This window comes from Pyrus communis, chromosome 2 (genome assembly GCF_963583255.1).
Source record: "Pyrus communis chromosome 2, drPyrComm1.1, whole genome shotgun sequence".
Taxonomy (NCBI): domain Eukaryota; kingdom Viridiplantae; phylum Streptophyta; class Magnoliopsida; order Rosales; family Rosaceae; genus Pyrus; species Pyrus communis.
This window is the reverse complement of record NC_084804.1, coordinates 745,081-759,992: the sequence shown is the minus strand read 5'-3', so window position 1 is coordinate 759,992 and position 14,912 is coordinate 745,081. Positions and strand designations below refer to the sequence as shown.

Here is a 14,912-nt window from a genome sequence, read left to right as displayed (position 1 = left end):
GATTTTTATAATAAATCTTATCATTTAAGAGATAATTATTGATAATAAAATAAAAAGATTTAAGGAATTGGACTTATTTTAATAAATTGGACTATTCCTACTATTGGCTCAAAAAATTGGACCTATATCAAGTTTGCCCAAGAAAAAATTCAATCCACCACTTACTTAAGGATGACATATAAACACAAATGATGATTACAAATCAATAAAACCATGCAAGAGACATAATCTTTAAAATACAATTTGTGACAAGCCTTTATTTTTCACTTACTGCCCATACTTGTAAATGAAGACATAATAACATTGTGAAAATAGGGGAGAAAATATGAAAAAAATCTGAAATATTCAAATGATAACAACAAATAAATACTTATGTTGCAAGATTATGAATCTATACCACATCTTGTGCTGTGACGAAACGTTTATGTTATTCATGCTTCTTACTCTTGCACCATATTGATCTCCTAAGAAAGTGGAGTAAGGGTTTGAAAAGGGGTTCGAAAAACCAGTCAGTAATTTCATGAAACATGGCTCGAAAGGATTGGTACATAGGAAACTGAAGCAGGCCGAATAGAGGGACTGGGAAAAAGGCAATAGGGTAAAGTAGAGACTTGGTCCATTTCTTCTCGACGCGAATCAACAACAAAATGGTGGCAGCAAAGGCGAGCATAGTTGTGGCCATGGAGATGAAGAGAAAGATGAATCCTGCCATAACCTTGGTAGGAATGCTGCTAACGAAAAGTGGATACTCGAGAGGGGACGAGAGGATCGAGAGAAAGAATGCCACAGAAGATAATGAGCTGGCGATGGCCAGAACATCCATGCTAGTGAAGAGCAAAAAGAGAGGATCGTTCTGGAAAAGAGGAAGGCCATTTTGGTCATTAGTGCCCCCGGGAGTGGTGTAGGCAGCTGCAAAGACTACAGTAGCCACTAACACCGCCACCGTTGAGCATGACTGAGCCGTTTCTTTTACCCATTTTTGTGCTTGCTCCAGAAGATCGTCATGCCAATAGTTGAACAGCTCATCCGCTGTCTGATCCTTCTTGTTGTGGTGAATGGTGTAATGAGGCGGTACGATCTCTTTTACACGCTGACACAAACACACGTACACACATTAATAATGTCCACATACATGTATGTGTGTGTGTGTGTGTGTGTGTATTTTTTTCTAACAGAAGTATTTGTCTGACAACAGAAGCCTTTTACCAAGTGAACAAACTTAATTAGTAACATAAGTATTTGCCTGACAGTATAAGTGTGTTAAATGATCAATTGACTTAATTGGAAATATAAATATTTGTGTAACAACAACATAAATCTAGCAAGAAAACATTACCTGGAACCAGCGCAGCTCATCTTGCAATTGCATGGCAGGGCCTATTAATTTTTGCGACAATGATACAGAGTAGTAACTCCTATCTGCAGCCTGGTGCAATATGGTGTTTCCATCGCGGTCTATCCTCTTACTCAGCTTCGACATCACAATTAGATTGCTTTTGATGAGATCAAAGATCTTTTTCTGACGGTACTTGATAGCCAGATGCAAAATGTTGTGTTCGTTTTCGTTAACATGCTCGACTGCTTGAGGATACTGCTCAAGTATCTCCTGCACAATGGGTACATTTCCTGTGATAGTTGCTATAAGCAATGGGGTAGACTTGTAAACTTCCTTCCTCGCCTCCCTTTTCAATTTGGTTGCTTCCTTTTTTTTATCACCACCTCCATCATCACCATTTGTCTTGCTCGATTCGGTTTCTTCCAAAAAGGCAACTTCCTTCCTCGCATCCTTTTTCAATTTGGTTGCTTCCTTTTTTTTATCACTTCCATCATCACCATTTGTCTTATCCGATTCGGTTTCTTTCGCCTTTATGGTTGCTTCCTTTTTTATATCACCTCCATCATAATCATTTGTCTTGTCCGATTCGGTTTCTTCTGCGATTGGCTTTCCTTTTTCGCGTCCCTCATCACCATCTATAAGTTCATTCCATGACCCCAGAGAAATGGTCCTGCTTTGTTTTTGCTTGTCAGTACTAAACCAAGAACTGTCCGACTTGACGAGCAATCTGACGAGTTTCTCTAATGATTTTTTATTTTTCTTGTCCTTCCATATCCGGTAGATTATGCCGTCTTGCAGGATCTCTATTCTTATTCATCACATGATCAAACATACGTATGCATTAACTAACATGTCATAAGAAGATGTTATCCGCACTCAAAAGAAGTTATCATGTACTTTTCATCTTCTCTTATAAAATCATAAGGAATGAGTAAATAATTTTTTTTTCCCCAAAAAAAAAAAAAAAGGAAACCTTCATAACAACTGCCAAACATTTTATGCATGCAACTTCGTTAGGAACATTGAAAAAAACCCAATTGAAGAAACGCTTTATCTAGGAAGCCGTTTAAGTTTAATTATTTGATCAATTAATTAGATGACAAATTTGATTACCTGCAAGTTTCTTCCGAAAGATGGATTGACGGGGATGGTTGGTATCCATGCCGCTCCCCACGTCATCCTGATGATGGGTGCTATCCATGGATTGATGGAGATGGCCGCTCTCCACGTCACCCTGTTGATGGGTGCTATCCGTGGATTGACGGAGATGGTCGCTATCCATGCCTCTCTCCGCATCATACTGATCTGGTGTGAGTGTGTCCACATCTTCTCCAACAGGAAGGCCTGGATATATAACAACAATTAAGTATGAGATTAATGCTTCAAAAGGAAACACGCACGCGCAAACATACAAGTGTACATAACACTAGAGTAATGATACGTACAATGATAAATGAGCATCTTCCATTGGCTTAGTTGAAAATTTGGCACAAAGGCAGTTGCCATTTGGGCTAACAATTGAAGGCTTGTCAATCCATGTTCGTCTTTCATTTGTCCTAGAAAAGAGTAGGACTGTAGCAACCAATGAGCAGTCTCTGCATTGTGGAAGACAAAAGAACAAAAGTTATTAGTCTGCATCTCTACATAAATATATATATATATATATATATATATATATATTAAGTGTTGTTAATCAGTGTATGCATTTTTGAGGGAGAGAGAGACCAAAATGTTGGCCGACGACAGCCATACGAAGAACGGACATGTTGTCATGCCTAATGAGCTGCGGCCAATACATTTCCTTATACATCTCCTGGTCTTTCAGTGTTTTCAAGTAAAATTTGACCAATTCAGTGTGACCGACAGCAGCGGCTCTGTAGAGCGGAGTTTCTCCTAAGTGGTTCCGAGTCCATAGCAGCGGCAGCGCATCATTATTCTCTTCACCAGTACTCACTGCCACAGGCTCGTTGAACTCCCTCACCAAGAACTTAGCCGCTTCCACACTGCCGGACACACTCACCTGATGAAGAGCATTGTTTCCGTCCATATTCTGAACCCTGATCAAAGACCGTCTCTTGGCCCCGGTGGTTGAATCTCTGCATAAATTAATCAAAATTTTGAGAACACTTTGGCATTGTGATTTGCTGCAAGAAGAAGCCGCAAGGTGAAGTACATTGTCCCCGTCCAGCTTCATTGGCCGGTCCAATTTATTCCAATTCTCCTTGTAGTAGTCCTCCACGCGTGTCCACTTACCCATTATGGCATGTTCATAGGGTATTTTCAACTCTTTAATTTCTTCAATTTCTACAATTTCTTCAATTTCTACAATTTCTTCAATTTCTTTAATTTGTTTACTTCCTTCAGATAGACTCCCCACATCGTCGTAACCGGTATGCGTTCGCTGGGGTGCCATCTGAGTACTAGCTAGCTTGTCGATTTTAACGTGGCGGTTTTCGGTTTGATTTATAGTCTAGCTGCTGCTACTGCTTCTACCGTTATGCTTTGCTTAATAAATTAACAAAGTCTGTTTAAAATAATAAAAGCTTAAAATGATCGAATATTTACGGTTACCATTTTCTGGCTGGATGTGCTTTATCCTTACAAGCATCTGCCTTTGCTTAGTTTATAAGTTTCCTATTGTAGATTCTGTTCACCAAATGTGCAACACATGTCTATACACGAATACGAGAAATTAGGTTCACATTCTTCTTTTTGTTACTCTATTGATTAAAATCCCATTCATTTTCAATTTTTGATTAAGATCCTTGGGTATGAATAACATCATTAATTATTTGAATAATTATTTATGGCTAAATTTTTTATCATATATTTTTATTTTTAGTTTGTACCTATTTTTAATTTGCAAATATTTTTGAATTTGTACCAATTTTCTTTTCATTTTTAATTTGTACCCATATATTAGTTTCTTTTTGTGGCCATATTTTTTAAAATTTTATTTGTGTTTGTACCCATGTGTATACCTTCACGTAACATTGTATATTTAATCAATGATAGAAAAATTACATATGGCATGTTTATGTTTTATGCCTAAACTTTGTATCATATATTTATATTTTTAGTTTGTACCCACTTTTAATTTGCAACATTTTTTTTTTAATTTGTAGCATTTTCTTTTTAGTTTTATTTTGTACCCATTTATTAATTTCTTTTAGCGCCTATATTTTTAAAAAAATTCATTTGTACTCATAATTTTTTAATCTTTTATCTGTACCCTAATTTATTTATAATGTACCCATTCTTCTTTATTAATGTACCACTTTGTTATCTGTGAAATGTACCAAATTTTTTAACACTATGGATACATTCTTTTGCCATTTATTATTTCTTATTTTTGCATAGTTTTTATCCATTTATTCAATCAAAATGTTTGAATTTTTTTATTGTAACCGTTTCTAATAGTATTATAATGAGCGATTTTAAATTTATAGGATTATAAATCTCATAAAATATCAAACAATTAATGTCAAAACTATAAAAATAAAAATATTAATAGTAATATAATGAGGTGTACAAAGTCAAGGGACTTTGATCAAACTTTGAATACTATTAAGGTTTTAATCAAAGAATGTTAAAATTAGGGACCGCATCCAAAATATCCCATATGTATATTATCAGGCCTTTTAAGGAAATGGATTCTTATTTTTTTCTGGTTAGATGTGCTTTATATGTACAAGCGGACAGAGATCCCAGCCGGATCTCCCCCACTAAGTCCTAAGGATCTGGAGAGCCAAACCCTTGAAATTTGATCCAATGGCTGCAGTTATTATCACTTTAGAAGGATCCCCTGTTTGTAGCCGTTGGATCAAATTTTAACGGTTTGGATCTCCGGATCCTTAGGATTTGGTGGAGTGAGATAGGGCTAGGATCTATGTCTTGTACACCAAGCGTGCAACACATGTATGTATGTATATGTGTGTGTGTGTGTGTGTGTGTGTGTGTGTGTGTGTGTATTTTTTTTGGGCCCTTTAAGAGAAGGGATTCCTACTTCTTTCAAATAAGGGGATTAGTTGTGGACTCATTCCACATAGAAATTCAACGATTTGAATTGTCTATTTTGCAAAGCTCAATTCATAGATCATCCATGCAAAAATTCAATTCATTCAAAACCATTTGCCCAATTAATTGTCACGATGAAATTTCAATATCTCTTAAAACATAATGTTTGTCAGTTTCTTTAAACTCAATTAGATACCTCAAATATTTCCGATTTGGCCAATATTTTACAAGGATGATCGATGAGATGCAACTTAAAAAATAGATAGTTCAAATCGTTGAAGTTCGATGTAGTGTGAGCCCCACAACTTGGGAATCCCTTCCCTTAAAGAATATTTGTGTGTGTGTGTGTGTGTATATGTATGTATGTGTATATATATATATATATATATATTAATTTTTTCTAATTCAAGGGAAGTTTTAATCTAATTGAAACGATGGAATACGAGATTCGAACTTGAGTGCAGACTAGTTAACATTGCTAAGTCTAGGTCTATTATTTCTACTATATTAATTTTCAACAATTGCACAACATTACTGATCTAAATCTTGTAGTACTACACTTATTATCTACTTGTACCGTTATTTGTTCATAAGAATAGGATTTTCATTATTTCTCAAGAAATATTCAGTTTTTGTAGAAAATTACATTTCATGTCCTTTGAAAGGGTGTCGGCTGGAGATTGTCTGCAACAGATTAAGCAGTGTCTTTGCTATATCGTTTAAAATAATAAAGCTTAAAATGATCGAACATTAAGGTTACCATTTTGTAGCTGGATCTGCTTTATCCGTACTAACATCTACCTTTGCTTTTTTTATTTTTTATTTTTTTATTTTCCCTTGGTCATCTACCTTTGCTATATGCTTAATTAAGTAACAAAGAATCTTGGATAAAAAGCATAAAGGATCGAAGAGTTAAGGTTACTAACTTATTGTTTCTTAGCTATATGTGCTTTATCCGTTATCCATGCAAGCATCTATCTTTGCTTAGTTTATTGGGTTAATGACAAAAAACTACCTCAAGTATGGGTCAAATGACACTTTCATGCCTCATCTTTTAAAATTGAAAATGTCATACCTCATCTTACGAATTTGTGTCAATGTTATACCTTCCGTTAGCTTGGCCATTTATTTCTCAATTAAATGCTGACGTGGCTTGATCCGGGACCCATTTTTATTAAAAAATTAATAAAAAAATTATTAAAAACAAAAAAAAATCATTTAATATTATTTAAATATTAAAATAATAATAAAAAAGTACATAAAAAAATAAAAAACATTAGCCATCATCTTCCCTCTCCTTTCGTGCATCTCCCCCTCTCTCTTCCCCATCATCTTCCTGCAACCCAGCAACCCAGAAAAGAAGAAGGAGAAAGAAGAAGAAGAAGAAGAAGAGAAAAAAAAAAAAAAAAAAAAAAAAAAGAAAAAAAGAAACTCAGTTCATCCCCCCTCCCCCCACCACAAACTCAACCCCCTGCAACCTAGAAAGGAGGAGGAAGAAGGAAACACAAAAAAAAAAAAAAAAAAAAAAAAAAAAGAAGAAGAGAGAAGAAAAAAAACAGTAGCAAACCCATCCCCTCCCACCCAACCCCACCCCCCCAACCTAACCCGCAGAAGAAGAAGAAGAAGAAGAAGAGGGAAGCAGAAGAAGAGAGAAGGAAAAAAAAAAAAAAAAAAAACAAACAAACAGCAGCAACCCAGTTCGCCCCCCTCACACCCACCCTCTCCCCTCCACACCCATTTCCCCACCACCCCGGCGCCCCCGGCGCCCATTTTCTCCTCACCCAGGAGAATGGGTTTTATTTTTCTGGGTTTTTTTTTTTTTTTTTTTTTTTTGGGGTTGTAGGTAGTGGGTGCAGAGGGTGGGGTGCGAAGTTGGGGAGGTTGGGTGTGGGGAGAAGAGGGGGTGAGGAGCAAGGAAAACAAATTGGTTTTTTTTTTTTTTTTTTTCTCTTCTGTTTTTCTGGGTTGTAGTTGCAGAAAGGGGAAGAAGATGAAGATGGGGAGAAGGGAGAGGGGGGGAAGGGACGAATTGACTTTGGATTTTTTTTTGTACTTTTTTATTATTATTTTAATATTTAAATAATATTAAATGATTTTTTTTGTTTTTAATAATTTTTTAATAAAAATGGGTCCCGGATCAAGCCACGTCAGCATTTAACTGAGAAATAAACGGCCAAGCTAACGGAAGGTATAACATTGACACAAATTCGTAAGATGAGGTATGACATTGTCAATTTTAAAAGATGAGGTATGAAAGTGTCATTTGACCCATACTTGAGGTAGTTTTTTGTAATTAACCCTGTTTATTCGTATCCAATTGTACACTATTTTCACCAAGAGTGCAACGCATGTCTCGCTATAATTTAAAATATATTTTTAAATTCGAATGAGTGAGAGGAGATTCTAATTTAGGTGTAGATGGTGGTAAAGTCAGTAATTGTCGAGGGCAAGGGCGGAATTTAAAAGGGTAAAAGGTCCAAAAAAATTTTAGATGACCAAATCCTTCTAGATAACTACTCGGAATTTTTAAAGAAGGATTTGGACCTACCGTATTATTTGAAGGATGATTTACACACCATTTCTTATAGTATTAGTCCATTATGGTACAATGAGAGAGGAAAAAAAAAGGGAAAAAGATCATCTCCAGATCTATGCATCAAAAGCCCATGGATCAAATGATCTGGGCTTTTAAAATTTGATCATACAACCTAAAACTAAAGTTTTTACTAACTTCTGTACTTTTAACCGTTGGATCAAATTTTAAAGGTCCGGATCATTTGATCCCTGAGCTCCAGATGTATAGATTCGGAGAGGATTTCTCTCCGAAAAAAAGGTCTTAGTCCTAGAGTTTGACATGTTCACTAACATTGTTCAACTAACATCGTATTAATAAAACGATAACATATCTCATTTGCCTGTATGAGTTAGGCCATCTCCAACCGAGGGCTAGCGAGAGGGCTCGTTTTAGCCCTCTGGCCCTCCAAGATATTAATATTTTAATGAACAGTACATGGCCATATTTGTCTCCGTCTCCAACCGAGGGCCATAGGGTCAAACATAATTTATTATTTAAATTTAAAAACTACAACAACTTAAATTTAAAAACTACAAATTAAATTCGAAAACAACATTAATTTAAATTTAAAAACTACAACAACTTAAATTTAATATCCATAATCAACATCATCTTCATCATCCGCCATCGTAGGAGTATAGTCAGAGGTAAACAACTGCCGTCGGCTCATAATTTCTTCTTTTTTTTTTTACTATCAAAATAGGCCTTACTCATTGGAGTGTAATTCGAAGTGTTCCTTTCCACATTCTTATCATCCATCTCTTCTTGTATTTGTTTGGCCCGTTCTTCATGCCAACACTTCCTTTCTTCTGCCTCAAGGGCATTTTGCTCCGCCAATAATCGCAATGAGGCCGCCACTTCATGTTGAGCGGCGTAATCATCATTTGCCTTGCCCTTTTCCTTCAATCTTCGCGCCTTGTTTCATCCCACAGCTGTTGCTAAAATTAGATTAATCGAAATCAACCCAATTAAGTCCAAAATTTTAATGCTCGCAAGTGTACGAATTGTAGTATAATATAGAAGGCAAGCACAAGATCGTTCCAACTAAGATTGAATGTAATTCTAACTATCTAACTAAATTTAAGTTTCACTTGAATTGGAAAAGAAAAATTGATAATTTGAGTAAGAATTTTGAAATGGTGATGTAGATAAAATGAAATGAACTTAGCTAAGTGATGCCAACGACAAAGTAAACAAATTATAATTCAATTGTGAAAAACACTAGAGCATCCGATTCACCATAACCAATCCTACTTAATTCCAACAGTTAATTCTTAACAAATAAACATCCAACTTGACGGTCGAGTTCCTCTAATTCATATAGTATCCATGGCATCTAGATTACTACGTATATTCATATGTGCGAATAATCTATGACATCTAGACTAGTAAACACACACAAGTTCATTAACAATTTGGGAACTAACTAAAAGACCGCATGAAACCTAGTGTATGGCATCTACAACAAGGAATTCATGGTACCACTTGCAAGATGCTAAAACCGAATTAACAACATGGCATATGTGTTAACTCGCATCACATACACTTGATTCAAACTCAAGTGGTAGCTAATCACAAGAATTAAAGTCAAGCTCATAAGCACAACAAAATGATACTCAAAGTGAATGAAAATTCATAAATAATTAAACTGAGAACTTAAGAATTCATAGTTAGGCTACATCGTAGCCCTAGCAAAATGAAATTAGTTCCAAAACATAATCGAAATTGGTACTGAATCCATAAGAAATAAGAAGAAAATTTAGTTTAGAAAAAAAGCTTGAAAAATCTCCTGCTTTTCCGCACCTCTAGTCTGTCCTCTACCCTTGCTCCCTATTTTTTTCTTCTTTTTCTTTTCCCCTTTTACGTTTCTGTAACCGAAGAAAAGCTTAACCCTAATTGATTGTTGACGGTAGAAATCTTCAGTTATGTGCTGGCCACTCTTTGGTACATTAAAGCACCCAAATGAATTCTGACAAACTTGTGCCCTTGATCTCCTTGCTGTTGTTTACCCCTTGATTTCGATAACTCAGTAAATCCATTTAAAACATCAACAACCAAATCTCTTTTTAATGCCTTCACGCCAAAACCCATAATATAAGAGAACACACCACAAGAAAATCAAACTAATTAGGAGCAAGAAAATATGGGAATAACATTCCTCTGCTTTCCTTTTCCATTCTCCCCCAACTGTGCAACTCGAATTTAACCTTCCAGGTCGTCTTTGCCACTTTTCGAAAATTGCCTAGACTCCAAAAGTTAAGATAATCAACCCAATGCTCTAGATTCATCTTCTCGTAGAGATCCACCGATTGAAAATTTGGTGGATGAAGTACTATCTCTGGTGGTGTGTGGATTTGAACACTATCATTTTCTTTTCTTTTTCTTGAAATGGAATTGGTCGGCTACCCTTGTACAATGCCAAGAGGTGAATGCAGCCTTCCCTTTCTTTTGGAACAGAAAACAATAAAAACTCTTTCCCATGGAATTGGTAAGAAGCCACGCGCAAGTGAACGATCTAGTTGATTAGTCAACGTCCTTTTAGACTTGTAAAACAATATGATCCCTACAGAAAAATTCAACCAAATAAGATGTTGTCTAATTTCTAAAGGAAAGACTTGCATAAGATTTGGATGAGCCAAAAATGTAATTAAAAATTTCCCAACTTGTGAATATCACTTAAGACCAATTTTGACTTAAGAAAAATATATATATAACAAACACACTTCAACTCAATCCACTTACTAAACAAAACCAAATTCCAGCTACTTTACTTGAATTGAACGTAAAAGGATTGAATTCATATTTTTCTTAAAACCATGTAATTTCATTCATTTAGAACAAACATGACACAAGAAAATGTAGCTTTCGGAGTAAAATAAGTAGTAAAATATACGCTCATCAAATACCCCCAAACTTACATTTTGCTTGCCCTTGAGCAAAAGAAAGAAATACATGAAAATTAGTAGCATGAAAAATGTTAGCTTCCCCCTATGTGATCCTCAAAGAATCTTTTGCAAGATGCATCATAATCAAGTCCGTAATAAGCACAAAGCAAATGAATCAACCACATTCCAATTCTTAGCAAAAACCTTTCAATCATCCTTGAAGTGTAGTGTGTGGATTAACCATGCCAATGCAATTCTAAGCTTCTTAAAATCATCATATGCAAACAAGTGACATCCTCACCGGGCATACACTCATTCACTCATATTTCTGGGTAATGTGTCACTCAAGTGATCTCAATCAAACATGCCACCATATGCTTGCTTGTCAACCTACCTCGCTATTAACATTATGTAATTACTTGGATCTATAGGACTTTAATTTGGTTGTAATGGGGTTAAGGGTGATAGGCTAATGAAAGAAAGGATATAGAAACCAAAAATTTTGAGAAAGAACACATTAGCAGTTTTCCAACACCAATATCACACCCACTCAAATTGAAAGCAAACAACATAACCCGTAGCAATTGCTACTCCCCCACTCAACTTCATATGGAAATTTATATTTCGCATCCAAAACTAGTCCTCTAAAACATACAACTGCATTCTCAAGCTCTACTTATGATAACATTGAAACTTAAGAATAGAAGTAAGCTTGTGCGGAACACATTTTCAACATCTCAGCAATTTTTTTTTTTTTTTTTAAATGAAAATAGCTTGAACTACCACAACTAATGACAGTACCCTGCAGATTTTTAATCCTTTCCCTTCTCTTTTTAATCATACTCAAATCTGCAAGGCTACATCACCCCTCAAATTCACATTTCATTGTAATACACATACTCCATCCATTTTTTTTCTATATAAATAAAACCCCAAAAGCACAACCTATGTAATACTTTCTCAAAACAATAAGGGATCGATTTCTGTGTATGGCTCAACTCCAATATCGGAGCATGGTAAAAGAGATGTGTCTAATAAAGAAATGGCTAAGTTAAAGGCTCAACGGGCTACAAAGGATGAACATAGCATATAAGGTAGGCATGAAAGGCTCAAACAATCCAAAGATGGCATATATCACTTCCAAGTTATTACATGAATTGATGAATGAATCAAGAGGTATAAAGCAAGTTCTAGAGATACATGTAAGAACGAGATCAAACGCACAAGAATAAATGTGATTGATGCATGATAGTTCAACCATAGAATAGGCTCAAAAGCTCACAAGGATTACATTAAGTCACTATATTCACATATGAAGTGTTAAACCATGCTTTAGTTTCACATCAACAAGGCAAAGTGCATTCAGTTTTCCAAAGATGATCGAATGTGTATAAAGCTAACAAAATGAATAAAGACATTCACCTAAAACATGCTTACGACTTTCTCAATAACCATAGTTCAAATTCAATTCAATTTCATCATTGGGTCAAGAAGCTAACGAAAATCTAACTGAAAACAAGAAATAAAAACAAACAAAAAAGTTTTTTTGTATTTTTCCAAGTTTCTGATTTTTATAGAATTTGTTTTTTTTTTTTTTTCAAACCAAAATACTAACTAAAAGTAAATAATTAAAAAGGGAGGATCCAGCCAATTAAAAGCAACATGCTTATTTCAAATGAAACAGTCAGACTAAACAAATTTTCTTCAACCAGGGCTTAAAAATCTCACTCCTACCCCCTAAACTTAGATGAGACATTGTCCTCAATGTCTAGAAATAAGGCACGTAAACAGAAGAAAGGAAAGATAAATGAATAATATCACTTGAACAGAGAAACTCCCCTGATTTATGCTTCACATGGCAGCCATGGTGTTCAATGCAATAGCCACCCCCAAACTTAAACATTCGCGGTCTCAATCATTGTTATGTGGCAGCTAGACGTCCCTACACCAACAGAAAATAGTCAGCGAGTAGCAAATAAGTGAAGACAGAAAACAAAACAAAGAAAACGAAAAATATGAAATTAAACAAATAGAAAATATAAGAAAAGCATGGGTTGCCTCCCATGAAGCGCTAAATTTATAGTCTTCAGCCGGACTATAGTGTTGCTCAGGCGTGATCAAATAAAGGGATGTCAATCTTCATTGCATCGAAGTTGGTTTCCAAATAAGGCTTCAATCGTTGACCGTTAACTTTGAATGCATTCCCGGTCTCCAGATTATGCACTTCAACTGCCCCATGAGGAAAGACTTGTAATACTAGAAATGGACCATACCAACGTGAACGAAGCTTTCCAGGAAAAAGCTTCAATCTAGAATTGTACAACAACACCTTCTGACCAACATAGAACTCTTTTTGCAGGATGTTTTTATCATGCCCACGCTTGGTTCTTTCCTTGTAAATTTGTGCATTCTCATAAGCCTCGTTTCTCAACTCCTCAAGCTTATCTAATTGCAAAAGCCTTTTTCTGTCTAGCAGCTTGAAAATCGAAATTAAGCTTCTTGATTGCCCAATAAGCCTTGTGCTCGAGTTCAATTGGCAAGTGACAAGATTTCCTGAAAACCAATCTGTATGGAGACATCCCAATGGGCATTTTGTAAGTTGTTCTATACACCCATAGCGCATCATCTAAACAAAGAGACCAATCTTTACGTGATGCATTCACCGTCTTCTCCAAAATTCGCTTAATCTCTCTATTTAACACCTCCACTTGGCCACTAGTTTGAGGATGGTATGGCATAGCGACCTTATGAGTGATATTATACTTGGCCAAAAGAGCTTCAAACTGCTTGTTACAAAAATGAGAACCTCCATCACTTATAATTGCTCTTGGTGTTCCAAACCGAGTGAAAATGTTAGCCTTGAGAAACCGTAGAACAATTCTAGCATCATTGGTTGGTGTGGCAATGGCTTCCACCCACTTAGAAACATAGTCGATAGCCACCAGAATATATTTGTGCTTATATGATGAAGGAAAAGGCCCCATAAAGTCTATGCCCTATACATCAAAAAGCTCAACTATCAAAATGTTGTTCAACGGCATCTCATTTCTACGAGAGATATTACCAAGCCTTTGACATTGATCACAAGCAACAACAAATGCATGAGAATCCTTGAACAAGGTTGGCCAAAAGAATCCAGATTGCAGAACTTTGGTTGATGTCTTTGTTGCTCCAAAATGCCCTCCACAAGCATATGTATGGCAATGGTTCAAAATACTTTGCTACTCATCTTCGGGAACACACCTACGAATGATTTGATCTGGACAATGCTTATACAAATAGGGATCATCCCAAAAATAATGCTTCACTAGAGAGAAGAATTTCTTCCTTTAGTGAGAATTCAAATCTTTCGGAACCACCCCACTTACCAAGTAATTTGCAAAGTCAGCAAACCAAGGGACTGCACCATGTTAGACAGCAAACAACTGTTCGTCAGGAAAAGTCTCAGTGAATGGAACAACGACATCAACATCTTCTTCTCAAACTATCCTGGATAGATGGTCTGCCACCACATTTTCAGACCCCTTCTTATCTCGAATCTCGAGATCAATTTCTTGGAAAAGAAGTACCCATCTAATCAGCCTTGGCTTTGCATCTTTTTTTGATAAAAGATATTTCAAGGCAGCATGGTCAGTGTACACAATAACCTTGGAACAAATAAGTTAGGACCGAAACTTGTCAAGCGCAAATACTACAGCTAACAACTCTTTTTCAATGGTTGAATAGTTCAGCTGGGCATCATTTAGCATGCGACTAGCATAGTAAATAACATGCGGTAATTTGTCCTTTCCCTGTCCCAAAACTGCTCCCTCGGCATAGTCACTTGCATTACACATCAACTCAAATGGAAGACTCCAATCGGGTGCTGTAATAATAAGAGCTGATGTGAGAAGCTTCTTCAAAGTGTTAAAAGCAGACAAACACTCTGAATTGAACTCAAATGTGACATCTTTTTGCAGTAGGTTGCTAAGAGGCTTGGCTATTTTGGAGAAGTCTTTAATAAATTGCCGGTAGAACCCCGCATGGCCAAGGAAACTTCGGACTTTTTTAACTGATGTAGGTGCTAGAAGCTTTTCAATAAGCTCAATTTTTGCTCGAT

The 14,912-nt window shown here is 36.0% G+C and overlaps 1 protein-coding gene across 1 annotated transcript; it reads right to left on the bottom strand.

The window, feature by feature from the left end:
* Nucleotides 1–427: 427 nt before the first annotated feature.
* LOC137726952 (uncharacterized) lies at nucleotides 428–3,749 on the bottom strand. The gene is made up of 5 exons (XM_068465901.1): nucleotides 3,089–3,749; nucleotides 2,782–2,931; nucleotides 2,450–2,680; nucleotides 1,337–2,139; nucleotides 428–1,090 (listed from the first exon to the last, which is right to left on the bottom strand). The coding sequence occupies exons 1-5, from the start codon at nucleotides 3,747–3,749 to the stop codon at nucleotides 428–430; spliced, it is 2,508 nt and encodes an 835-aa protein (XP_068322002.1).
* Nucleotides 3,750–14,912: the final 11,163 nt, after the last annotated feature.

Coding starts and splice junctions, on each gene's coding strand:
- LOC137726952 (XM_068465901.1), bottom strand. CDS start 3,749: ATGGCACCCCAGCGAACGCATACCGGTTACGACGATGTGGGGAGTCTA. Junction 2,932..3,088: donor TGACAACATGTCCGTTCTTC/GTATGGCTGTCG, acceptor TCCACAATGCAG/AGACTGCTCATTGGTTGCTA. Junction 1,091..1,336: donor ATGAGCTGCGCTGGTTCCAG/GTAATGTTTTCT, acceptor TGTTTGTGTCAG/CGTGTAAAAGAGATCGTACC.